Here is a 25,489-nt window from a genome sequence, read left to right as displayed (position 1 = left end):
AGAAGAGATATATGTTTTAATTTTAGTAAAAACCCACTAAACGACGTCGTTTTGCGGGTGAGATTTTGTTTTTTTGTTTTTTTCAATAATTCGCAAATAGTTCGCGAATTATACAGGAAGCCTTATTATACGCGAATTATATGGTAGCTTTTACAAAATACGTATACGTGTGTTTTATATGCGAATTATACTGCTGTTCGTACAATTCGCGTATAATACACGTTTTTACTAACTAGGCAGCAGCAGCAAGTGAAAAGTGAAAACCCAACCCAACCACAAACAAATTCAGTAGCAGCTCACGGTAAGTGAAGGGAAGAAGGAGAAACCAAATAGATTCAATCTGCCAGCAACCATGGAACACATCACCCATCACAACATAAAAAGAAAACCAATTCCCACAGAAGCCAAAACCGAACTGCTGCCATTTGCCAATAGCCAATAGCCAATAGCCAAGGGACTCATTACCCAACACAATAGAAAAAAAACTAGACTCCCAATTCATAGCATAAATTTAAAACAAAAACTTACTTTATCCTTCCGATGATCTTCAACGGTTCAACCTATCCTAAATTGATTATCCACATCATCATCTGAGTCATCATCATTATAATCACCATCAGCTACAAATTTAGCAAAAATTAAAAAAGTAAGTTAAAACTTATGATGTACATTGTTTTTTGATATTATAATTTAAAATAGCTACCAAGTTGGTTAAAAGTTGGAAAACAATCTTGTGAACCACCTGCTAAATCATAATAGGGTTGATCACCAACACCAATAGGAATAGATCCTTCTTCGTAAAGTGCTTGCTCCAATTCATCTAAATTTAATTCATCACCCTCCTATTCATCATTAGCAATCCAAAATTCTGTTTTGTCAATGCTTTCATTATCGATAGAATCACAACTACTTTTCTTATAACACATCCTGAAAGACACACCAAATAAAAATATCAATAAAAATATGAGATAATAAAAATATTAAAATTGCCAATGCTTTATACCTATTTTTCAAACGCAAGTTATAATGGATAAAAACAAGATCATTCAACCGTTGATGCTCCAATCTATTCCTTCTTTTTGAATGGATGCGTTCGAAAATACTCCAATTTCGCTCACATCCCGAAGAGGTTGAAGTTTGACTCAGAATTTTAATTTCAAACTTCTGTAACTATGGAGTACTATACCCATATGTCTTTCACCATTCATCTAATTGAAAGTTAAAGTGTTAACCATATGAAATAATAAAATAAACATAAATTCATAACTTAGAAATTGGACTTAAAATTGAGAAATTTAATAAGTATCACATACCAGGTCGTGTGGTTTTGCAAGTTTGAAAGGCAAGCTCATGAGAAAAGCTTTTCTTGCGGTCTCGATATAATTTACTTTCGTCAACTAACTTTGTCTTGTTCAACTTGAATGCACTTGCTATATTGTCGACAACATCAAGGAAATGTTTAACCTCTGGTTTCTTGCAGACAGTTGCACGGTCATACTAAAAAATTGGATTCAAATAATAAGCAGCAGCATGAATGTCGCGGCGTAAAAGCCTATCCCACCGCAGCTTAATAATTTCGGTATAGGGCTTGTACAATGTCTTTTTCTTTTTAAAGAACTTCTTGATCTCTTTTTTGGCTCTATATAGGCCATGATACACATATCCTATTGCAGGTCTCTCATCTGAGTCTACAATCCACAACAAACGCATCAAAGGAGCCACAATTTTGGAAACGTAACCCATGTCATCCCAAAATTCATTATCTAGAATCATGGGAATAACATTCTTGCCTTTACTACTTCTGGCATATCGTGAGTCCACAAAAAATCTATCATTTACCATAGCTTGCAAGTCATGTTTGTGCTCATGTAGACTTCTTAATGCAATGAAAGTAGTAGCAAACTGAGGTGCACCCGATCGTATGATTTCTTTCCAACCCTGTTCAAGTGATACATATATAATAGATGTTAGTAAATTATTACAAAATGTTTATTATCTAATAAATTGACAAAAACATGAGTTAAAGGTTTATAAGCTGTTACCTCTCTTTTCCTTAACCAAGGTATCAAAATGGTGTGATTATACACAAACTTGGTTACTTTAGAAGCACGTTTTGCAAGATGCACTATGTGGTCCAACTCAGATATATCTTTCAAAATTAAATTTATGCAATGTGCTACACAGGGCGACCAAGTAATATTCTCATACTTCTCAGACAACATTCTTCCAACAGCTTTAAAATTTGCTCCATTATCCATGACAACATGGACAATATTGTTTGGTCCAACCCATAAAGTCATTTCCTCAAACAACTTGAATAATGTAAAGACATCTTTTACAACATCTGAAGCATCCACTGATTTTATAAAGCAAACACCTTTAGGACAGTATACGAGAAAATTAATTAATGACCTATCGGAAGTATCAATCCAACCATCAGCCATTAATGTACATCCAACCTCTTCCCAAATACTCTTATAATTGTCAACAAGTAATGGGACTTCCTTCTTAGCATCTCTCAATAAATTCACACGCATAGCATCGTAAGTAGGTTGTTTATACCCAGGGCCAATTGCAGCTGCAACATCCAACATAGGTTGAAAATAAATTGAGTTTAAAGCATTCATCGGGATGCAAGCATCATAAAAGAATTGTGCAACAGACATGTTTGCTCTCCACTTTGCATCTTTTCCAGCCAAAACACTCCTCATTGAAGGCTGAGACCCAAAAGTAGTTTGTGGAGCAAAATAATTACTAACCCCCGTAGGTTTCTTTCTCTTACGGCTCGTATATTATTTTTTACCGCCATTACTACCACCTTCATTCATGGTCATTTGTGATGGGACAACCTCTTCATTTTCTTCATCTAACTTATCACCCTCAAATTCATGTACTATAGCACCATAAAGAGTTGCATGCTTCCGGAAATATTCTTTTTCTTTATTCTTTACTCCTATTTCTTTTAGTTATTCATTCATATTGAATTTAACATCAAATGGAACCTTTGGGCACTTTCTAATATCCCCTTTTACTCCTACTAGGTGCTGCTTCATTCGGAAAATACCAACACCTCTAGTAACCTTGCCACAATGAAGACAAGATAATATTTTCTTTCCATCTTTATCAACACTCTCAAGAACATGTCCCCATGCTATATCGGTCTTTCCTCGAAAGGATTGCGAGGAAATGGACGCGACTGATGAGTTATGTGTAGACGAAGATGATGACATTCTCTCCCCTGGCAAGTGGCAACTAATAATCAATTTGTTGTAATTTATAAGATATAACTTTAAATTAATATAAAAATCAATTCATATTATATATATATAGAAACAATTATGAATAAACATACTAAGTACTAGGAGAAAAATCAGAAATTTTATTAAGTTAATTTAGTGATCACAGTTCACAGATAATCTAATAGCATTTTACTTTATGGCAGCATGTAAATGAGAAAATTTATGTACTCATCATGTTACTCATGTTGGATTCTCTGTTACAGTTGACTTTTACAATTGAAATGTTTAAATATAAATCTCAATAGCAAACACTTTCTGGATGAATTTAACACTGAAAGACAAAAATAATTAGTTAACTTTTTCAAATTAAGAACTGTAAAATTTTATGTTTCAATATTTATCACTTGTCTTTGCAGGTATGTACTCCATAGAAGAGGGTAACAGGGAAAAAAGCTATTGCAATGAGAGCAAAAAAGAGTATCCATGTGTTCCAGGCAAGTTCTAATACGGGCGGGGGCCATTTCAACTCACTGGAAATGAAAATTATGGAGCAGCAAAATCTCTATTTCTAAGTTCTCAATTTCATCGCTTGATTAATCTACTGGCATGACGAATAATTAATGGACTCTTAATTTGATGAATATTTTGCATTTTACATCGCATCTTCTTGATGTAAAAATTCCCCCTTTCAGTTACTCTATTACTGTAATGAAGTTTCATGGTGAAACTTTCGCCATTAATTTCTAATTTCCCATGAGAAATTACTTTTTAGAGTTTCAAAAATTCAATTGACAAATAATGATTCACAATAAGAAATCAGTTTTAAGAGTTTCAAAAATTCAATTGACAGATTCACATCACAATAATACAATATCATGATATGAAATAGAAGACAGAGAAAGATAGGATGACTCTTACAACAGTTTGTTACTTGGTCGATGGCAGATGTGAAAGCTAAGTCTGAACTGAAGTTGAAGTCATGACTCACGAATCTGGCACACTAGCCACGACAAGGAAGAAGCATACTTTTAGATGCCGAAGGCGATGATTAAAGAGGTTGAATACTTGAAGACTCTGAACTGAAGTTAAAGTCANGGGCTGCGGCATTTCAACTCACTAGAAATGAAAATTATGGAGCAGCAAAATCTCTATTTCTGGCATTTCAACTCACTAGAAATGAAAATTATGGAGCAGCAAAATCTCTATTTCTAAGTTCTCAATTTCATTGCTAGATTAATCTACTGGCATGATGAATAATTAATGGACTCTTAATTTGATGAATATTTTGCATTTTACATCGCATCTTCTTGATGTAAAAATTCCCCTTTTCAGTTACTCTGTTACTATAATGAAGTTTCATGGTGAAACTTTCACCATCAAATTCTAATTTCCCATGAGAAATTACTTTTTAGAGTTTAAAAAATTCAATTGACAAATAATAGATTCACAATAAGAAATCAGTTTTAAGAGTTTCAAAAATTCAATTGACAGATTCATATCATAATAATACAATATCATGATATGAAATAGAAGACAGAGAAAGATAGGATGACTCTTACAACAGTTTCTTACTTGGTCGATGGCAGATGTGAAGGCTGAAGTCTGAACTAAAGTTGAAGTCATGACTCACGAATCTAGCAGACTAGCCACGACAAGGAAGAAGCATACTTTTAGATGCCGAAGGCGATGATTAAAGAGGTTGAATACTTGAAGACTCTGAACTGAAGTTAAAGTCACGACTGACGAGTGACAAAACTATAGTGTAGTAGACCGGCCATGAAAAGGAAGAAGCAGAGTAGCAGACTTTTAGATGGTAACATTGATGATTGAAGAGGTTGAAGACTTGAAGACTTGAAGCTGAAGCTGAAGCCTGAAAGAGATCGCAAATGGAGGAGGAGAACTAGACTGGAGGAGGAGGCAAACCAAAAAGCAAATAACCAAACACAATCCTGAATTGCCAAAAGAAAATAAAAATAGGTTAAAAAAATTGGGTTTAGTTTAGGACTTTAGGGTTTTGTTAGTGGATCGGATTGGGCGTTGGACTGGATTTGGGTGTTGCACCAGTTGGATCGTCAGTTTGCTATAGTAAAACAGTCCAATAACGGTTTAAAGCGGTCTAACGTTAAATCCTGATTTTTTACTTCTTTTGAACTGGTAATCTCACCGAAACCCAATCGGACCGGTTCGACATCCCAATCCAGTCTTGGTTTTAGAACATTGGCTGCGAGGCAATGATTCCAATGGAAGTAGAAACTGGTTTACTTTGAAGCAATTTTTTTAATGAGGTAGACAACAAAACACTCTTATGTGCAAGTCTGGACTTGGTTGAAGAACAATGCAAAAAGGCTCGGTTAAGGATAGCTTCCTACTAGTAGCGGGCAAAAAGATTCTTCGACTCTAAAGTTAGGAGAAAGGACTTTCAAGTTGGCAACCTAGTTCTGAAAAAAGTTCTTCTTGGCACAAGGGAACCAAGTGCGGGGGTATTGGGACCGAACTGAGAAGGTTCATACCGCATCGCTAAGGTGATATGACCTAGGACGTATCACCTCAAAAGGCTTAACAGTTTCGAAGTGCCGCGAGCCTGGAATGCTGAGCATCTTCGCCCTTATTATCAATAATTCTGAACTCGCTTGTAGCTTTGATCATTTCCTTTTACTTGTAAAATTTTCCTTCTTGTAAGTATTATGAATAAGATTGCTCCACTTCCTCTCGAAGAAAAACTTGTGTCGTGATCTCAAGTCTTTTTAAATAATCTTGTTCTTTATAATATTTTACAAGTTCAATGATCAAATAAGTTATATTTATTTTGTGTAGTGCTTAAGGTATAAAAGTACTATCACAAGTGGCAAAAAAATTTCTTTTATATATTGAGCAAGTAAGTACAAGAGACAATGAGGAGCTACAAAAGTTAAGCTGAGAGACTATAAGAACAGAAAAGAGAGCGATTATTAGTCTTCATTTCCAGGCCCCCTGGGTGCGACCTCTCGATCCTCTGGATGATCGTCAGCCTCTGGATCGTTCGCTCGATCTTCAGGAATGTTCGTTTCCAACTGATCATCTCCTGGAGGAGGTTCTTGTTCCTTTTGCTGCTTGGCCTCCTCAGCTTGAAGCATAGAAACAAGAATGGACTGGTATTTGTTTGGAAGTTCGGAGATGTCCATCTCTAGGTTTCTCGGTCGCAAGCTATAAATAGCTTGTATTGCCCAGTGAGCAATTTTCCTTTCGAGCTCGAGGTTTTGTTGCTTCATCTGCTCAGTCAATGAAACGACTCGCCCCTGAAGCAACTCGAGGACCGTCTCCATTCCCCTCTTTTGTTTCTTAGAGTTCTCCCACAACTGAGCCCGATTCTCCTCCTTCGTCGCCTTCGTGTGATTGGTGCTCACCCTTAGCTCTTTTTTCCTTTCGCTCAGCTCTTTGGTGAGTCTGGCCACCATCCATTGGAGCTCTTTATTGCCCAATCTCTCTTTTCGAGCTCAACATTCTGAAAGTCTACAGCCTAAAGAGCATAATCTCTCTTTGCCAGGTACTGATCTGCTTGGATGTGAGCTACTTTTGACTCTGCATCCATGGCCATGAGGTCCTACTTCAGCTTGACGTTCTCCTTCTTTAGCTCTTTGAGTCTGCCGGCAGAGTACATGTCAATCTTTTACTAGACTACGGTCAGGGCAAGCAGAGACTGCATTGGAAAAGAGACAAAAGTTAGTTTCCTTTTCTCAAAATCATTAAAAAAAAAAAAAAGCGCTGAGAAATTGGCTGGTGTTAGAAGGTTCTCAAAGAGAATAAGATGTTTTACCTGACTATGCAGCTAGAGCACGGTAGCCACTAGATCGGTAGGTCAGGAAGCCACGAACTCCTCGAAGGCCTTAGCAAGTTACCATTCCAACAGGGTGTATATTACAGGCTGCAAGTGCTCTGACAGTTGCCCTAGAGAATCCAACACAAATGGATCTAGCCCCGAGGGGGTAGGAACATCTTCGACCTGTTGCTTGCTTGCTCTCCTCTGGACAGCCGTGGCCGCTCCCTCTCCCTTGTGCGAACTTCCGAGGGCCATCGAAGTGTTAGGGGATCCCTTTGGGGTATTCCCTAGCAAATGGCATGGTATGACTTAGTCCTTTCCAGTAGCACCTTGAGGCGCTCTAGCTCCGACTCCATTTCCTCCTCGATGGTCAGTTGTTTCCTTTTCTTGGTCTTCTGGCCCATGGTTTTCTGTTTCGCAGCATGAGCAACCACGGGCTAAGGAGCTTCTTCGCGTCGCTCCATGGATGGTCACTTTTTGGCACCAATCTGTATCTCTCCTGTAGGGATGGCACCGGGGGTCGCTTCGGCTGGCTCAGTTGGGTTGACCTAAGGGAATATGAACCCCTCAGCCTTTGTTGATGGCTTCAGAACCCTTGGTGGCATGGTCGTTGCACACCATAAAAATGTGTTAGCGAAAAAGTCATCTTTGGTACAAGGCTAAACGTTCTTCTAGATAAGAAGATACTTACGGGCTGGAGCTTCCAAAGATGTCTTGGGGTTAGAAAAATCTTACTTGCGCAGGTTGGCAATGGTCACGAGCGGTCTTGCGTCGCGACTCTGATAGGGTAAACGGCCAAACGCCTCAGTACAGTTGAAATCCGCTAAAGTTGACAACCCAATCATTTTGTTCTCTACAAAAAAGCAAAAACTTCATTAGTCTTAACTACCAAAAGAGAGTTAAAGGAAATGATAGTCGGTTTGGAAATTAAAAAGGAAAAACCTACTCAGCTCCTTAAATTTACAAATGTCATCGTACTCGAAGAAGAAATATTTGGTGTCATAAGGCCCAATGTTGCTGGGTAACCAAATATCCCCCCACGATCGTAGATCGCTTCAATGGATAAAAAGAATCATTGTCCTTGCTTTTCTTTAGATAGTAAGTGCATGCGAGTTCCAGCACTGTTAACTCGCCAAATCTGTTTTTGCGGCATGCGATATACATAGCAATTGCTATCATATACACATTGGGTGTCAATTGAAATGGCACGAGCTCGAAGTGGTCGAGAATCGACCTGATAGAGGGGTGAAAGGTTATCATCACCTCTCATTTGAAGATTGCTTCCGAGATCACAGCCATTCCCTTTGGAGGGTCTTGAGTGGTATGCGACCTGTGCTGGTAGACAATTAAGTTCATCGCGAACTGGTCTACCACCTTTTAAATTTCGTCTGCAGTGGCTGCTGATAGTACTGCCTGTCCGGGACCTGTCGAGGTGCTCGAGGGCTACAAGCTTGTTCCGTCGACTGCTTTCATCTCCCAAACGTCTATTGCTCCTAAAGTTTGAAAAGGTACGAAACGTAGAGGTGACTCAATCTCCGTACACAGTGTTTCGTATGATGACTTGAAAGAATAAAAGAAACCCTAATTTTCCTTTCTTAACCCTTAAAACCCCTAAACATCCTTGAGAATAGGTTCCCAACGATTTGTGCCCTAGGTTTTTAACTTTTAAGAGTGTTCATTTTTTAACACTATCCAAGAGTATGCATCATGTAAAGTTTACCAGACATTCATACCCACCATTGTTGTAAAAGACTGAGTCTTTAACAGAGATGAAAAGAAGAAAGGGAAGAATTTTCCTTACCTCTTGGTTGCTGGGGATGAACACTTTGTCATAACGACGAGTGCGCATCAACTGGAAGAAGGATGAATTGGTTTCCTGAGTGCAAAAACTCTATTTTTCTCTCTAAAGATTCGAGCTCTGTAAAAGGCTTGAATCGGGCTTAGGGTTTTGTAGGGAAAAAGGTGACGTTTGGCTTTCCTTGCAAGCGACGTTTGGGCGGGATGCGTTCCTAGCCATTAGATGTGACCACTTGTCGCCAATCCTCATGAAGAGTAACCTTCACGCTTCGTGGATATCAATTGACGTTTCCCTCCATTAAAGATACCAAACATCAGTGTGGTTATCTCTATCACATTAAATGCGCCCTCATCCACATTTAATGCTTTAAAAGAGAATGTCGTTTCATCATGGCTTGCATTTAATGCTCATGACTGACACTTATTGTGCAAAGACACGTCTGTCAGATACATCTTTCTTTATTGACCAAGCTAGATGTTAAGCGCAACAAATAACATCTAAAGAGGTCGTTCGAATGAAACACTCTTCTCCGTGTATTGAGCTTGAAGCGAAGTGACTTCCAGTTTTCAACGAAAATATTCTAAGTGTTTTTAGGTCGCAAGCGATGGATAAAGTTCAAAGCACGTTGGTATAGCATTGAGCAGGGTCCGACCTCAGGTTGCTAAACCTTTAGGGGACGATCACCTCAGGTCGCTTGTGCAAATTCCTGAAGATTCATGTCGCGACCTCCTCTCAATTTGCTGGTCGAGTTAGACCGTGAACTTTATGTTATATCAGTTGTTCTCCACTTGCAGTTCGAGCAAGTGTTCCTCAGGACAGGTCAAATCATGACATAATCATGAAGTTCTCAAGGTTCAAGCCTTGAACCTTCAGAACTGGGGGGGCTTCTATTATGCCTAAGAAATCAAGGTTGACACAAGCTTACGTTAGCAAGGACCAATTAGAGTTCAGGAAGGCTTTGTGTCGCCCAGGCGCTGCCACGTAGTCCAAGGACGGAAGGAGTAAGGTTGTCATCAACTTGGCAGGTAAAGATTTGGCTAGTGAGTGGCTGGGAGTCGCCCACCTGCCCAAGCCTTGCGCGATTTAAGGATATCTCCTATACAATAAGCCAATGGGAAGCAGGGTAGGAATTGTACTACACTTGCCCGCTTACAGACTTGTAATCATTACCCATAAACCTCTTACTATAAATAGAGGGCTCTCCTCTCATTTTCGAGATTCTGATAACAAAAACACTCACTCTCCCTCTCTGTATTTCTATTCTCTGATCACTATACGCAACCTGATTGTAATCTCTCATTTATAAAAAAAGCAGTGGATGTAGGATTTGCTTAGAGCATCCGAACCACTTTAAAAATCATCTCCCATTTTATTTTCTTCATTTCTCATTCACGTGTAATTTCTTAGTCAGCATATCACTTTGCAGGTGCGAATAGTTGGTGTCAAAATCAAGTATCAACAATGAGTTTTCTATAACTATTTATAAATCATGAGTTTTTAAGAAAGCAAAAAGTTAAAAAAGATTAGAAAATTAGATAAATTAAAAAAGATTAGGAAAGTGAAGAAGTTAAAAGAGATTAGCAAAAGGGTAATTTTGGAATAAATTAAAATTTATTTATTTGTAACTGATTTTAGTATTTGACAAGTTTATCCTTAAATACAATTACAAGAAAAAACATTATGATTTCTAAGTACATCCACACTATTTTATACTTTTATTTTACTGTTAAATCTTTAATTCTTTGCATAATCCCTAAATCTAAATTATTATAATTATTAAAATTGTTTGTTTAATGAAAATATACTTCTAAAACTACCATAAACCCACACCCTAAAATCCTAGCCCACTCAACTGCCATTTCTTTTACAAATTTTAAGAGTGGAGTTTTGAATCTAAAATTGAAATCGGGAAAATGGGTGTAAAGGAAAAACCTAATTAAGGTTAAAAGAGTATTTTAGTTATTAAATAGGGTATAAAAAAATGTTTTTAAATACAAAATAGGTGTATTGAGCATAGGGGCTACAGATCAATTAGGCAGGGATAAAAAAAACCACTTCCCTATGTTGTTTTATGGCCCAGCCAAGGGCTAAAAGAATCCAAGCCTCCAGCCTTGTTACCTTCCTCTTAAGCTTTGATAACTGCTGTTGAACAGACTCCCAACACTACCAACATTCTAATATTTTGTAAAAATAACTAATAATTAAATTTATTAGAACTATAAGTATATATTTATAATGATTGTAATGTAACATTCGATTGATTGACCCTGCTATGGCATTTTTGGTATATATATATTGATGATCGAGGTGTCTGAGTCAATTTACGTATACCTCGACTAATTTCAGGGGCTTATTGAATATCCTACAAACTCAATGTTCCAAGGTAAGTCACAAATATGATAGGTCGCCCTAATGTTCAAACCCAAAAAGTTAATGAAAAGAGCAAACCTTCTTAACCGCCAGGCCAACTCCTTAAAGTTTTTTGGTATAATATTCTCTAGAGCTTCCTTTTGATTTAGAAGATAAAATACAATTGAAGGTGTATAGAATATTAAAAGCCAATGGCATTTTTGGTATGTTTAACTTGTTGATCCTTTTTTTTTTTTTTTTTTTTTTTTATGACCAAGGATGTTTAGGTCAACTTACATACACTTCAACTAATCTCTTGGAACCTTAGAACTATCGGTTGAGTAAAAACTTCAATGACTACCCCTGTTAAAACTCAAGGAGAAAACATGTTGGAGATGCATGGAATAGCAGAGTCAATCAATAGAACAAGATCANCATGGGCTTATTGAATACCTTACAAACTCAATGTTCCAAGGTAAGTCACAAATGTGATAGGTCGCCCTAATGTTCAAACCAAAAAAGTTAATAAAGAGAATAAACCTTCTTAACCGCTAGGCCAACTCCTTGAAGTTTTTTGGTATAATATTCTCTAGAGCTTCCTTTTGATTCAGAAGATAAAATACAATTGAAGATGTATGGAATATTGAAAGCCAATGGCATCTTTGGTGTGTTTAACTTGTTGATCTTTATTTTATTTTTATTTTTTTTTATGACCAGGGATGTTTAGGTCAATTTACACGCACTTCAACTAATCTCTTGGAACCTTAGAACTAACCGGTCGAGTAAAAACTTCAATGACTACCCCTGTTAAAACTCAAGGAGAAAACATGTTGGAGATGCATGGAATAGCAGAGTCAATCAATAGAACAAGATCAACATGTTAATATTCTCTAGTGCTTCCTTTTTGTTAAGAAGATAAAATACAATCGAAGATGCATGGAATGTTAAAAGCCAATGGCATTTTTGGCATAATATTTTTTAATGTAGTGTTTTGGAATTTTCGGTTCTTTCAATTTTCTGATATTAGTAATATACATAACAAAGAAAATTTTGTCCTCGGTCATATTACTAACTAGAAAAGTTAAGAACATAGCTTTCGAAATCGATCCTTTGTATAACAAAAACATGTATGAATTGAATTGAGTTTGATGAAAACTGCAATTTAGATAAACATCAAACATTGTACTAAACATAAGTCAAAGGTTCTCATCACTTACATATCTGGCTTCATTATTGAAACTGTTTCTGCATGTGCTATTTATATATACACAGACTTCCCTGGTATTTTCTTATCTTTGATCTTATCTTCTTTCTAATTTCCTAGATCTTATGGTTTGAAATGAATCTCTTCTTTATATTTTAAGTATATATCTATCCTCACACGCTATCCCTTTTACAAATTAATTTTCTGGATCTCTTGCTCAGCTACAGCTGCCCACCAATCCATCTTTTCTATATATGAACATATCATTATTAATTCTAGCCAGCCACCTGCACCCTGCACTTTGGCCATTTTCATATACAGCACAGCTAGCTTCATCAAACAAGTAATCAACATGCTAAAAATATCAGATTGCGATCAATTGTGGACCAATTATCTCCATTACAATCCATTATTTTCCTGCGAATTGAATTCCCCACAATTATATATATATCTGGACTCACCATTTTTATACAGATCACGTAACGTGATCGAGATTGTGATCAAATGTGGACCAGTTCCCCAGTAGTTTAATTGCTCTGATCATTTCCTTTGAAAAACTCTCTTTTTTCTATGACTACAATCATGCAGCATGGAGAGCATGGAGCTGCATGGGCCATTTTTATACACGTACACTAGCTATTCATCAAAATTAAACAACGTGATCAGATCAGGTTGAATATTGATGTATGATTTATAGGATCGAATTAAAATGTGGACCAATGGCTCGATGGCACCCAGTATCACGCAACTAAAAGAGCTGCCGATCTTTACACTTTATAGACTTTTTTAACCAATTGGTCAGCTGCCAGGGTGTATTTTTCGTCATAGCATATGCCTCTGTGGCAGATTATGGTTAGCATCGTGAGCCACATGGGGGCTTTTGACAGCCCAGATTGAACCGTTTGCCTGTATTAGTTGACTTTTGACTCACAAAACTAGACGATACAGAGAGTTGGTATTGCTGTATGTGTTAAAAATTTGTCAATGAGAAGCTCTTACACGGAGAAATCAGAATCCTAGCAACCACGCTCACACGTGAGGAAGCAATTTTTTTTTTTTTTTCACTCTTTAATTTGATTTTTTTTTTTTTAATTTTATATATACTATATGTTGTGTCGGTCAAAATATATAAGAGAGATGCATCAGCAAATTGATTTAATAAAATGCCTTTATTGGAGTGTTTTCTCAAACAAATTTTCACTTATATATATTCTTTAAAAAAATTATTAAAGTCTCTTTCTTTGCTTTTCTTGAGACTGTATCCTATAATTTCAAATGGTGACTATAATTTTGTTGAAAACTAGTATTGGATAGTGAACTAATAAACATTAATTTCTTTAACATCTGTGAATTTATGATTATTGAATTCAATAAACAATTAATTAGTTTACTATATATAAAACAAAGTTTAACATTAATATTCTAGAAAAGGATAGAAAAATAAAATAAAAGTTTCTAACCAAAATCATGTTCAAGAATATATTAATAGGATTAGATTATTAACTTAAATGATGAAGAAAGTTTCATAGTTTTAACTACCTCTCGGCGGCCGAGTTGTTTGATAAGGACTTTTGGATGTATTACTCAAAAGATCATGAATTCGAGTCAATTTTTTTGTTGCTATTGGAGGTAGCCACTAAAAGAGTTTTTATCCAACTGGTAGTTTTAAGGTTCCAAATGATTAATTGAGGTATGCGTAAATTGACTCGAACACCCCGATCATTAAAAAAAAAAAAAAAAGTTTCATAGTTTCTTAGGCAAAGATGATTAAAAATCTATCATCAAAGTCATATCTATCATACGAAAAACTAATTGTTAATTAGTTCGGTTTAGAATTGGAAGTTATCAAACTCTCAAAAGTCAGATTAATAGTACTATAATGAGAAGTAAATGCTTAAAAATTCACAACTTTATAATATTAAATGGGGTATATTCTTCTTCTCCAAGTATAGGAATAAGATAATCCATAGTTCTAAGACATCCAAGCGTCGACTGCGTAGAGCCGAAAGTGCTTGAAAATGTATATGAAATCCCACTAGATGATTAATTATATATATGCCTTAGCTCATTTTGTTAATCATCTAGCTAATTACCAAATTATATACGTTATCGTATTTTATTATTGCATATTGAGGCACATTAATGTTAGTTGTCAAGGATTTGCAAGGTGTATATATAATTAAGTGAGCCAGAGTAGTAATTTGATTTCCAGATTGAATAGTATCCTCTTGTCTGGACCATTAATGTTAATGGTTTGGTAATGAGCAAAGATCACACGCAAGTGTTATAGAATTTATGCATATAATTAGCATATCTTGTTTAATATATAATCACTTGCTAATTAATCAAACCATGCATCTATATATTATTGAAATATTATTTAATCTTAAACAAGAAAGCCTGCAGTGTGTTATTGAGCATGATACCTGAGCGTGTATGACAGCATGATCACTTGATCAGCATCAACTCAATGTGTATAGGCCCAGAGCCGGAAGAAAAAATTATAAAAATGAAATTCAAACGTCAAAGTTTCGAGAACTCCAAAACTTTCCAACCTAGCCATGAGACTACGGCTTTGGTCCCCAACTGCTCGAACTTGTTTCTTTATTATGAATATTTGTGTAATCTTTCAAACCTACATTATTATTTGATACTAATTCCTATAATATTATTGTGTCAATCGAACGCCAACTAGTGCTACTAGTACTTGACATTAATTAATTAAATAATAATGTTACTTAAACACACTCATAAACCCTTGACCTAGATTATGTTCCCCCTCTTTGGTTATTTGGCTTTATTTATTTCAGGTTGTATACTTCACCTTCGACTTTGACTCTCACGAAAATAGCGTATTACATTACATGTTTATGCATATTTTTAATTTAATTTTTAATTTTTAATTCTTTTAATCCTAAGAGAACGTTTCTTTGAGGGAGGGAAAGAGTCCACACATCGGTGTATTAATTGACTGAAGCATATTGTAGTTGTATTCTCAACTCAAACTAAATATTCCACATAATTCATCAATGCACTTCAAACTCGAATGTTGTATCATGTTATAGACAATTACCATCCATGCAAATCTCTAGATTATGATTCAAGATTCAAGAATACTGAAAATGAAGAATGCTGTTGTGATCAAGAGTTACTAGCGAAAAGCTTTCTAGACTAAAAACTTCGTTCCAAAATTGGCAATAATATTTTAAGTTAAGTAACACCTGGATGATGAAAACGTCAATAGAGACTCTTAGGTATATCACTCAAAAGATCTTAAGTTTGATTCTCCTCGATTATTAATATGAGTGATTATTAGAGTATTACCCAACTGCTAACTTCAAGGGCCCAAAAGATTAGTTGAGGTGTATGCAAACTAGTCTAGACACTCCGATTACTAAAATATATATATATATATAATAATATTTTAAGTTGATTTGACTGCGATTAACTGAGGATTCAAAAGCANAGAAGTAAATGCTTAAAAATTCACAACTTTATAATATTAAATGGGGTATATTCTTCTTCTCCAAGTATAGGAATAAGATAATCCATAGTTCTAAGACATCCAAGCGTCGACTGCGTAGAGCCGAAAGTGCTTGAAAATGTATATGAAATCCCACTAGATGATTAATTATATAGATGCCTTAGCTCATTTTGTTAATCATCTAGCTAATTACCAAATTATATACGTTACCGTATTTTATTATTGCATATTGAGGCACATTAATGTTAGTTGTCAAGGATTTGCAAGGTGTATATATAATTAAGTGAGCCAGAGTAGTAATTTGATTTCCCGATTGAATAGTATCCTCGTGTGTGGACCATTAATGTTAATGGTTTGGTAATGAGCAAAGATCACACGCAAGTGTTATAGAATTTATGCATATAATTAGCATATCTTGTTTAATATATAATCACTTGCTAATTAATCAAACCATGCATCTATATATTATTGAAATATTATTTAATCTTAAACAAGAAAGCCTGCAGTGTGTTATTGAGCATGATACCTGAGAGTGTATGACAGCATGATCACTTGATCAGCATCAACTCAATGTGTATAGGCCCAGAGCCGGAAGAAAAAATTATAAAAATGAAATTCAAACGTCAAAGTTTCGAGAACTCCAAAACTTTCCAACCTAGCCATGAGACTACGGCTTTGGTCCCCAACTGCTCTAACTTGTTTCTTTATTATGAATATTTGTGTAATCTTTCAAACCTACATTATTATTTCATACTAATTCCTATAATATTATTGTGTCAATCGAACGCCAACTAGTGCTACTAGTACTTGACATTAATTAATTAATTAATTAATAATGTTACTTAAACACACTCATAAACCCTTGACCTGGATTATGTTCCCCCTCTTTGGTTATTTGGCTTTATTTATTTCAGGTTGTATACTTCACCTTCGACTTTGACTCTCACGAAAATAGCGTATTACATTACATGTTTATGCATATTTTTAATTTAATTTTTAATTTTTAATTCTTTTAATCCTAAGAGAACGTTTCTTTGAGGGAGGGAAAGAGTCCACACATCGGTGTATTAATTGACTGAAGCATATTGTAGTTGTATTCTCAACTCAAACTAAATATTCCACATAATTCATCAATGCACTTCAAACTCGAATGTTGTATCATGTTATAGACAATTACCATCCATGCAAATCTCTAGATTATGATTCAAGATTCAAGAATACTGAAAATGAAGAATACTGTTGTGATCAAGAGTTACTAGCGAAAAGCTTTCTAGACTAAAAACTTCGTTCCAAAATTGGCAATAATATTTTAAGTTAAGTAACACCTGGATGATGAAAACGTCAATAGAGACTCTTAGGTATATCACTCAAAAGATCTTAAGTTTGATTCTCCTCGATTATTAATATGAGTGATTATTAGAGTATTACCCAACTGCTAACTTCAAGGGCCCAAAAGATTAGTTGAGGTGTATGCAAACTAGTCTAGACACTCCGATTACTAAAATATATATATATATATAATAATATTTTAAGTTGATTTGACTGCGATTAACTGAGGATTCAAAAGCAAACACATTACTTGCTTGAATTGAATAATGACTAAGTCAAAGACATAATAAAATACTTTAATTAATTGTCACGAAGAAAACTACAAGCAATTGTACTTCACTTTCACAAATGGAATTTCTAGGAACTTGCTTAACCAGAAGTAAGCAAACAAAAATATTTTTTTGATTCAATCTGATTTACAGTATATTGATACAAACCCTATTTTTATCAGATGGGTTGCAAAGAATCAAAATGGGTGAATAAACCCAAAAAAAGTAGGAAGTAAAAGATACATATATATTTTACTGAGAAGATATTGGCTTTCTTTGTCTCTCTCTTTGTTGCATGAAATCATGTATTCTTTTCAAAGCAATTTCCAGTGTCTGCTCACTCATGTTCGCAAAGCACACCCTGAACCATCCTGGTTCAGAACAATGGCAAGAAGATCCTGGTGATATATTTAGCTTCACTTCATGCAGCATAGAATCCCAAAGAGCCAATTCACCTTCTCTTGTTTGTTCCTCCAACAATGGGCTTAAATTCATCCAGCAAAATAGCCCAGCATTACCTTTCAAACACTCAATCCCGGCGTTCTTCAATCCTTGAATGATCATTTCGTATCTCTTCCTCAGTCTCTCCCTGTTTGTCTTGATATAATTCTCTGTGAATTTCTTGTTAGACAACATTGAAGCTAAGAGATGTTGTGTTTGAGAGGAAATAAGAGTGAAGCTCGACATCCTCCTTGCTGTAGTAACAACTTTATCGTTGTACGAATATATCGTTCCAACTCTAAAACCTGGGAGGCCAAGATCTTTAGAAAGACTATAAACAATATGAACTCTTTCAGAATTTTTGTATTTACGTGATTCAAGAATTTCCGCAATGCTTATGAATTCGGACGAGGAAAAAGCTGATCCGGAGTAGATTTCATCTGAGACGAGATGGATGTTTTTGTGGGTTACAAAATCAAGAATCTCTTCTAGAACTGACCTTTGGATCGTCGCACCTAACGGGTTTGATGGGTTGGTTATCAGAACAGCTCTAACTTTTTTGTTCATGGCTTCTGCTTCTTTATACGCAGCTTCTAATGCTTGAGGAGTAATTTGGAAATTGTTTGAGCTGTCACAATGGATTGGGACAATTTTCACACCAGTCCTCCACCTTAAATCTCTGTCAAATCTGGAAAACAGAAATAAAATCGATATTAATTGGATGATCTTTATGAATATATAGACATGAAATCACTTGTTGAATGAATTTTCAACATGATTAGTGTTAATGAGGACTATTTCTTACCCTGGATAGTATGGAGTTGGAACCAGCAAGGCATCACCAGGATCAGCTAAAATGAAGGTTAATAGCTCATTGGCCGCAGTAGCACCGGCGGTTAGGACAACTCTATCAGAATCAAATTTTGCCCTTCCGCCTCTTATTTGTTCCATGAAACTTGCCATCGCCTCCCTGAAAGATTGAAGTCCATGATAATCTTGAAACAAGGCATTTTCTCTAAAGCCAGGTGCTCCCTTCCCCCATGTGAATGCTTCTGAATGTTGTTCCGAGTACTCTTCTAGCAAATCGAATGAAACCTGTTCAAGAAAATAAGAAGATATGTTAAGTACATGTAAACTACAATGAAGTTAGAGTCTTCTCTTTAGTCGACTGGACATAATTTTAATTGTTCAGATACTTACTTGATTTTCAGCCAGTCCCATCTGTATGACTCCTGATGGGTTATTTGATTCTTGATAAGGGTCTTCATCGTAAGCTTTCCAGCCAGCAAAATATGGAGAGTCTTCTCCATGAGTTTCAGAAACTGCAACTTTTGACAGCTCAACAGAAGAAGGTTGCTCAATCTCTATAGCCATAACTAGCTTTCTGGAAAATGATATATATGAGGCGTTTCCCCTGTCGAAAGCTGTTATGTGGAAGAGAGAGAGAGAGAGAGAGAGAGAGATGGATTGATAGTTGAAAGATGGTTGTGTTGAATGAAACATTTGTCAAAGACCCTTTATATAGAGGAGGGGTTTGACACAAAAAGTACTGGTCCCTCCGCTAGCGGTTCTCTCAGAGAAAAAAAATAATGAAAAAATATCAATTATTGATTCTCTAGGGCAAGGAGATCAACGCCCTTTTACAGATATAGTTTTTATCTCTCAATGACAACTGTTTGGCTTCTGTCATCTTGTTCCAAGTTTTCTCTATCTCAATCTCTTCTAAGATTTAGAGCGTATATGGTGGTTGATAGGGAGTGGGTATTTTCTTTATGCTTCTTAAATTTCATTTAGATCATTAATACACAATTATAAAGTTTTCTTTTTCTGCTTTGTGGACAATCTTCATATAATTACATCTTGATTTTCTTATTAGTATTTCTCATTTTAAATAATGGTGGTTGAGTTCTCTCGCAACAAGATCCCCACCTTGCAACCTATGACTAATCAAATCTTTGCGCCTAATATAAACTGATCTAAATTCCCTATACTGGGAACCAAACCATGCATGAGAAGACTACATATTACATATTCAGATATTCCAAGAGATCTAAGAGTAGTTAAGTTTTGATGACATTATAAAGATACCAATTTAACCCAAGATTAAGATTCTGATATGCAACCAAAGCTCAGACAAACCAGAAGCTCCAAGAAGATCTTATGACCCCACCATATATAGCATTTCTTCAAGCAACAGAATTTATGGCTTGTAATCTCTTTAACAGTATAATCATTTCCAGTTCTTATTTATGTGCCCATGAAGTTAATTAAAATGCCTTTCATGTTGATGTTATATATGTATATAAAGGCTGCTTATATCCATATATGTGGCGTTCTTGTTCTATATATATATTTATCTATATGATTTCTAAACGTTAAATGTGTATTACTTTCTAAATTAGTGACACAGATTTATTGTTCATCCATAAAAAAGATGCATGCATTTATATGAATTGGCATAAATAAGTTTGGTATATGCATGCCTAGATGTAAGAGTTAGGATATTTGTCAAGATTGTGTTGCTAGAATAGTTTCAACTAACCTACTTACATAATAAACAACATCCCAAGATCAAAAAGAAGGGCAATAAGAAAAACAAATATTGATTAAGCAGAGAATATGCCTCTTTAAATCATCGACGTGGGGCTCGAGATGCTGAATATCCATGTGCAAGAACTCAAACATATAAGATTTGCAATTAATAGCTAGATTGCATCCCTTTTTGCTAAAAAGAGAACGTGAAAGGAGTGGTAGGTGACGACTGTGTGGCGACTTCGACCTTAAAGAGAGAGACAGGTATCAAACAATAGTCTTCGACAGATATCCAAATTTTTTTATTTATGCAGTGACAATATAATTAAATTATTCTTGTTTGTCAGTTAAAGTCTTAAGTTTTTACTCGATTGTCCCTTTTAATTTACTTTTTATAACCTAGAAACCCATATAACTGGCTGGAAAGCATGGAGTTAATTCATAAAATATTAACCCTCATCTTCCCGGAGCTTCAACTTACTGCAACTTCAGGACAATTGTATAAGACAGAGTTGAGATAGATAAGATCACTTGAGGCTTGGAATTTTGTTACTTAATAATTAACCAAATTACTTCAACATGGATTGTTTATTGACATTGGTTAGTGCACACTGAGGTAAGAAGTAGTTATTTGATATATGTGTATATATATATATAACACTAATAATTAATTTCAGTGCCTTAATTTACTAATTTATGCTTGGGAATCACCAAAACCTACCATGAAAAGATAAAAAAATAAAAAATAAAAAATAAATAAATAAATAAATAAATAAATAAAGTGTTGGGTGTGTTAGGTAATCCAAAAGGCAAGTGTTTGCATTTCTTCCTCAAGTGGATTCCAACTTAGACGCAGAGAGAAGCATCCCAGAAATTAGGATTTACAAGGAAAAGGGAAAAGGGCATGCCTTGGCTGATCTCCATAGTAAATTAACTTACAACTGGGGCTAACTACTGTTATGTTTCAACATTAGTCTCACTGTTAATTAATTAAAGAATATGAACATACGTACATAAGATGGGATGGATTTTCTTAATTGCCAAACAGCTCACTGTCTCAACATCTTCTAAGCAATAAAGGGCCATGTTTGTCAATTGATGTTGTGCATGTGGACTACAAATTTATAAGTTCGTGAAAGGGACTGCTTCAATATGTCCAATAATATGTATATATATATATTATAAAGAGGTTTTGTTATTACGACTACAGTGATTAATGTTTAATCCCTTGAGGGTTTGTGAAACTTGATCAGATTCAGCTAAATTGAGAGAGAGAGAGAGAGAGAGAAGATATATGGAGTGGTGGGGGCCTGCAAATTAAAGGACTTGCCTAAGTTTTGTCCAATGAGGGAAGATGATTTTGAGTGGGGTTTCATATGATTGGAGGAAAAAGGTATTAGTGTTTTTTGTATCCCAATATAGGGCATGAATCGTCTAGGGAGACTTTTCCCCAATAACGACATGCCACATGGGAATCTTGATTCTAATCATGCCAAGATCATGTCAATGAAAGATAAATTTAGAATATTGGGTAGGTCATCCTTCAATAACACATTAATAGGTATATTGTGATCTTAAATATATTTTTGCATGCTTAATTTCTCCTTTCTGCTCCCATAAATTCTACAATATTATAGCCTTTGACAATTAATCATACCATTTTGTTCCTCAATGTTGTATTATACATATATATATTCCTACCTCCCATACTTTGATGAATGAATAAGTATATTGAAATTGAATAGAATAAAGGAAGAGGCAGGCAGCTATATGCAGTACAAATAAGTCAAGAAAAAGCTTTTTGTGGAGAAGTCATCAACCATGTGCCGATCTCTCTCACTCTTTCTATAAATGCAAGTAAAATTTCATTATTGGAAGAATGGTTTTATATATATATATATAATTGATAAGAGAGAAACATTGAAATAATTGATTGTACTCTACTCCCTAAGTTGTGATCCAAGAACATCCACAGAGGCTTAAGGATAAGATAACTATTATAAAAACATCCAATCATTCATTTATTTTCTTTGCTACAGAATTGTAAATGGCTACACTTTGTTTGTTTGTACGTACTCGCATTCTTCTATAATTTTTTTTTCACCAACTTGGACTCGGGGTTTATTTCAATTCTTGATTGGTATTTTATGAGTATAGTCCAGCTCTTTGCCAACCAGGCCAACCACGCAAGCGCAGAAGTGTTACATTAATCATCCATGCATTATAGATAGCTTAGCTAGCTTACATTGGAACTCTTGAAAACTACTAGTTTATAAAAGAGATCTGATAAAAGGCCTCGTAAATTGATGCTTTCAGGACCATTAGAATTTAGAAAGTAATTGCACGATCACTGGCTGGCCTCCATCCTTCTCCTCCAAAACCAGCGGCTTGGACAACACCGAAAAATCTTGACAACAGAGATTCACTTGGAACTACTCAGCTATTTGCATGTTCTGGGTTTAATATTATTTCTTTTAGTTCTGCTTTCCACTCACGACAATACGTCCATACAATTAAAGGTTTTTATTCACAAAGTATTCTTACTATGTAATAGCCATTATTTGTATCAGAGAAAAGCCCCCAATGGTACATAGTCTGATTTTAGAAGGATGATGACTTCACCTTAGTGTGTTATATGTTTTTTTTTTATTAGATATTAAATTCAAACCCCAAGACATAAAGACAATAAGGACGACGTCAATGCCATCAGATCTCAGGAATAAGCTGATTAATCAATATTAATTACAAAATATGAACACGAATTTTGATATCAAAACGTATATGTAATTACCTCATGATATATTCGGGAATAATAATTAATTAAATGTTGAGTACCGTCAAGCTAATCTTCGTCAATATATAATATATAGGCGGCCTGCATCATGCAATCTCCCACCAGAATATTAACAATTAACTTAATTATCTGCAACCCTATGGCTAGGTCGGACGGTGCCGTTTGCCAAGGCCACCATGACTGTCAAGATTCTAATTTGACTAGTCACAGGAGACAAAACCCTAATTTTTATTATTAGTGTTGCTAACAATGTCATTCTTAAAGGAAATAACATGCTCCTATTACCGCAACCTATATATCCAAAAGGACCAAAACCTCAATTTAATACTAAATACTGTTTAATGGAACAGTAACATTCCTCCTACTACCACAATTAATAAATATCCAATAAGGAATATATGATGATTACTGTAATCTAGGTTTGGAATCTTAGACAATCTCCTCAAAACCCTGGTTTAATGCCTCATTGATTGATCCAATCCAACAAGCTACCATGTGCCCTTTTCCTCTTCATCACATGCACCTTCTTACCTTTCAAACTTTCACATATATATTAATCTACTTATACCGATTCCAAGCAAACAAATTGACCATTTATTTTTTATTTTTTTTATCTTAGACTCGCGAAATTTTGCGTATTTGAAAAGCAGGGAGACATGAATCTTATTTGATAGAGCTGACTGAGAAACATAATTTACTGGCAAATTGTAACAACGATGTCGAGCATGCAGAGTTTATAATATGTCCATTAAAGTTATTTTTTACCAAAACTTCTGATCATTCTTCATTATCAGTGTTTGTAAGAAGTGTCCCTAGCATCCTGCGTAGAAATCCGTACTCCTGAATCCCTGATTCACCAATAATTTGGAAACAAAATCAGTGGATATCAGACTTTCTCTAGTAATTAGAGGTATTCAGAATTCATGTCTTCTTAAAATAGAGTAAAAGATGCACGTTATTAGACTTGTATTTGCACCAAAAAGTTCTAAGATTTGTACATTATTCAGTTATCTTCTTATTCTCATTGTAAACGAATATCAAAAGCCTACAATTATCCAAATTTTTAATAGTGTTATTTGAGCCCCACTAAATCTCTTTTTAAACCCCAATAATAAAAGATGTTTAAATAATATTAATCTAAAATACCATCTTTCTAAATCTTCTGAAACTCTTTATCTTCTTCTATCTATTATTCTCAAGTTGTACTCATCTATGTTCCATTATAGTTGAAGAAAGGATTTTGCTTGCGATTTTGGTTTTCTAATACAAATGTGTTTTTAGTCCTAGAACTACAATGGCTTGACATTCCTTTCCCAGGAGAATCAATTTTATTGTAGGGGCAAATACAACAGTACTCACCCTACAAACAATTGCTGTGAAGTGAACTACATAAATCATCACTAGATGATTTGATGGTAAAATAACAAAAGGAGGTTCATGAGTTTCTAAGTTCGAATCCCCCAGATACTAGTAGGGGTAACCATTGTGGCTCTTATCCGGTCAACAGTTCCAAAACTTCGGAGGATTAGTTAAAGTGCGCGTAAACTGGCTTGAATACCCTTGATGATAAACAAAAAAGTGAACTACTGATCTAATAAGCTTAAGACTGCCTCTTATTTGTCAGATATTATGTACCAATTAACCATTTGATAGCCGAGATTATGTGATTATAATTTGTGATGATGGAGAGTTGTTTTGATGTATAATTACATTCTCTACTTCAAAGGTAGTAAATATATCTTTTTGGTAGTCTTAATTTTACATATATTTTTTATTTTAAATATCCATATACAAACTTAGAAAGAGATTTAGGGCGACTTAAATAGCACTACTACTCATTTTTATCCTTCCTCCTTAAGCAGCTCTCGCCAATCTCTTTCACATTTTATAAAGCCTCAAGCCCAAGCCTAGGCTCATGCCTAGACCAAAACCAAGCCCAAACCCAAACCCATGTGACTAGGCCTACACAACCACCTAAGCAAAACTATGAATCATTCCCAGCCCAGTCTCATTCCCCTTCCATTTTCATGAATTATTTTTAGCTTTATAGGAATGTGATGGCTGTCTGGCAACTTCTATTTATGCCAAAAATGCCTGCTTTTCTACCAATTACGTAATAAATATGGAGATGTAGCTCCCTTTGGTTTATTATTGGGTAGTTTTGAGAATATTTTTTTGAAAAAAGTTAAATTGGGTGGGTATTATGATGTAGAATTTTAAAAATTAATATAAATACCCCCTATATTTATTTATT

General features: G+C 35.1%; 2 protein-coding genes across 2 annotated transcripts; both read right to left on the bottom strand.

Annotated features, from left to right (window-relative positions):
- Positions 1 to 555: 555 nt before the first annotated feature.
- Positions 556 to 2,809, bottom strand: LOC116110283 (zinc finger BED domain-containing protein 6-like). The gene is made up of 7 exons (XM_031396499.1): positions 2,804 to 2,809; positions 2,043 to 2,717; positions 1,840 to 1,938; positions 1,314 to 1,497; positions 911 to 927; positions 704 to 842; positions 556 to 620 (listed from the first exon to the last, which is right to left on the bottom strand). The coding sequence occupies exons 1-7, from the start codon at positions 2,807 to 2,809 to the stop codon at positions 556 to 558; spliced, it is 1,185 nt and encodes a 394-aa protein (XP_031252359.1).
- Positions 2,810 to 17,477: 14,668 nt separating this feature from the next.
- LOC116110313 (1-aminocyclopropane-1-carboxylate synthase 7) lies at positions 17,478 to 19,358 on the bottom strand. Its single transcript, XM_031396539.1, has 3 exons — positions 19,110 to 19,358; positions 18,715 to 19,004; positions 17,478 to 18,597 (listed from the first exon to the last, which is right to left on the bottom strand). Exons 1-3 carry the CDS (start codon positions 19,281 to 19,283, stop codon positions 17,721 to 17,723), a joined length of 1,341 nt encoding a protein of 446 aa, XP_031252399.1. The 5' UTR covers positions 19,284 to 19,358; the 3' UTR covers positions 17,478 to 17,720.
- Between the last annotated feature and the right edge of the window lie 6,131 nt (positions 19,359 to 25,489).

Source organism: Pistacia vera, unplaced genomic scaffold, assembly GCF_008641045.1.
Source record: "Pistacia vera cultivar Batoury unplaced genomic scaffold, PisVer_v2 Contig60, whole genome shotgun sequence".
Classification (NCBI taxonomy): Eukaryota; Viridiplantae; Streptophyta; class Magnoliopsida; order Sapindales; family Anacardiaceae; genus Pistacia; species Pistacia vera.
This window is presented reverse-complemented; position numbering and strand designations above follow the sequence as displayed.

What these genes read in the sequence shown, in the direction of transcription:
- LOC116110283 (XM_031396499.1), bottom strand. An exon ending in AACATGACTTGCAAGCTATG is followed by an intron (nt 1,498 to 1,839) that starts GTAAATGATAGA and finishes CCAATTTTTTAG; the next exon opens with TATGACCGTGCAACTGTCTG. An exon ending in TCCAACTTTTAACCAACTTG is followed by an intron (nt 621 to 703) that starts GTAGCTATTTTA and finishes CTAAATTTGTAG; the next exon opens with CTGATGGTGATTATAATGAT.
- LOC116110313 (XM_031396539.1), bottom strand. Translation starts at nt 19,283, where the DNA reads ATGGCTATAGAGATTGAGCAACCTTCTTCTGTTGAGCTGTCAAAAGTT. An exon ending in TGGGACTGGCTGAAAATCAA is followed by an intron (nt 19,005 to 19,109) that starts GTAAGTATCTGA and finishes TTTCTTGAACAG; the next exon opens with GTTTCATTCGATTTGCTAGA. An exon ending in CCAACTCCATACTATCCAGG is followed by an intron (nt 18,598 to 18,714) that starts GTAAGAAATAGT and finishes TCTGTTTTCCAG; the next exon opens with ATTTGACAGAGATTTAAGGT.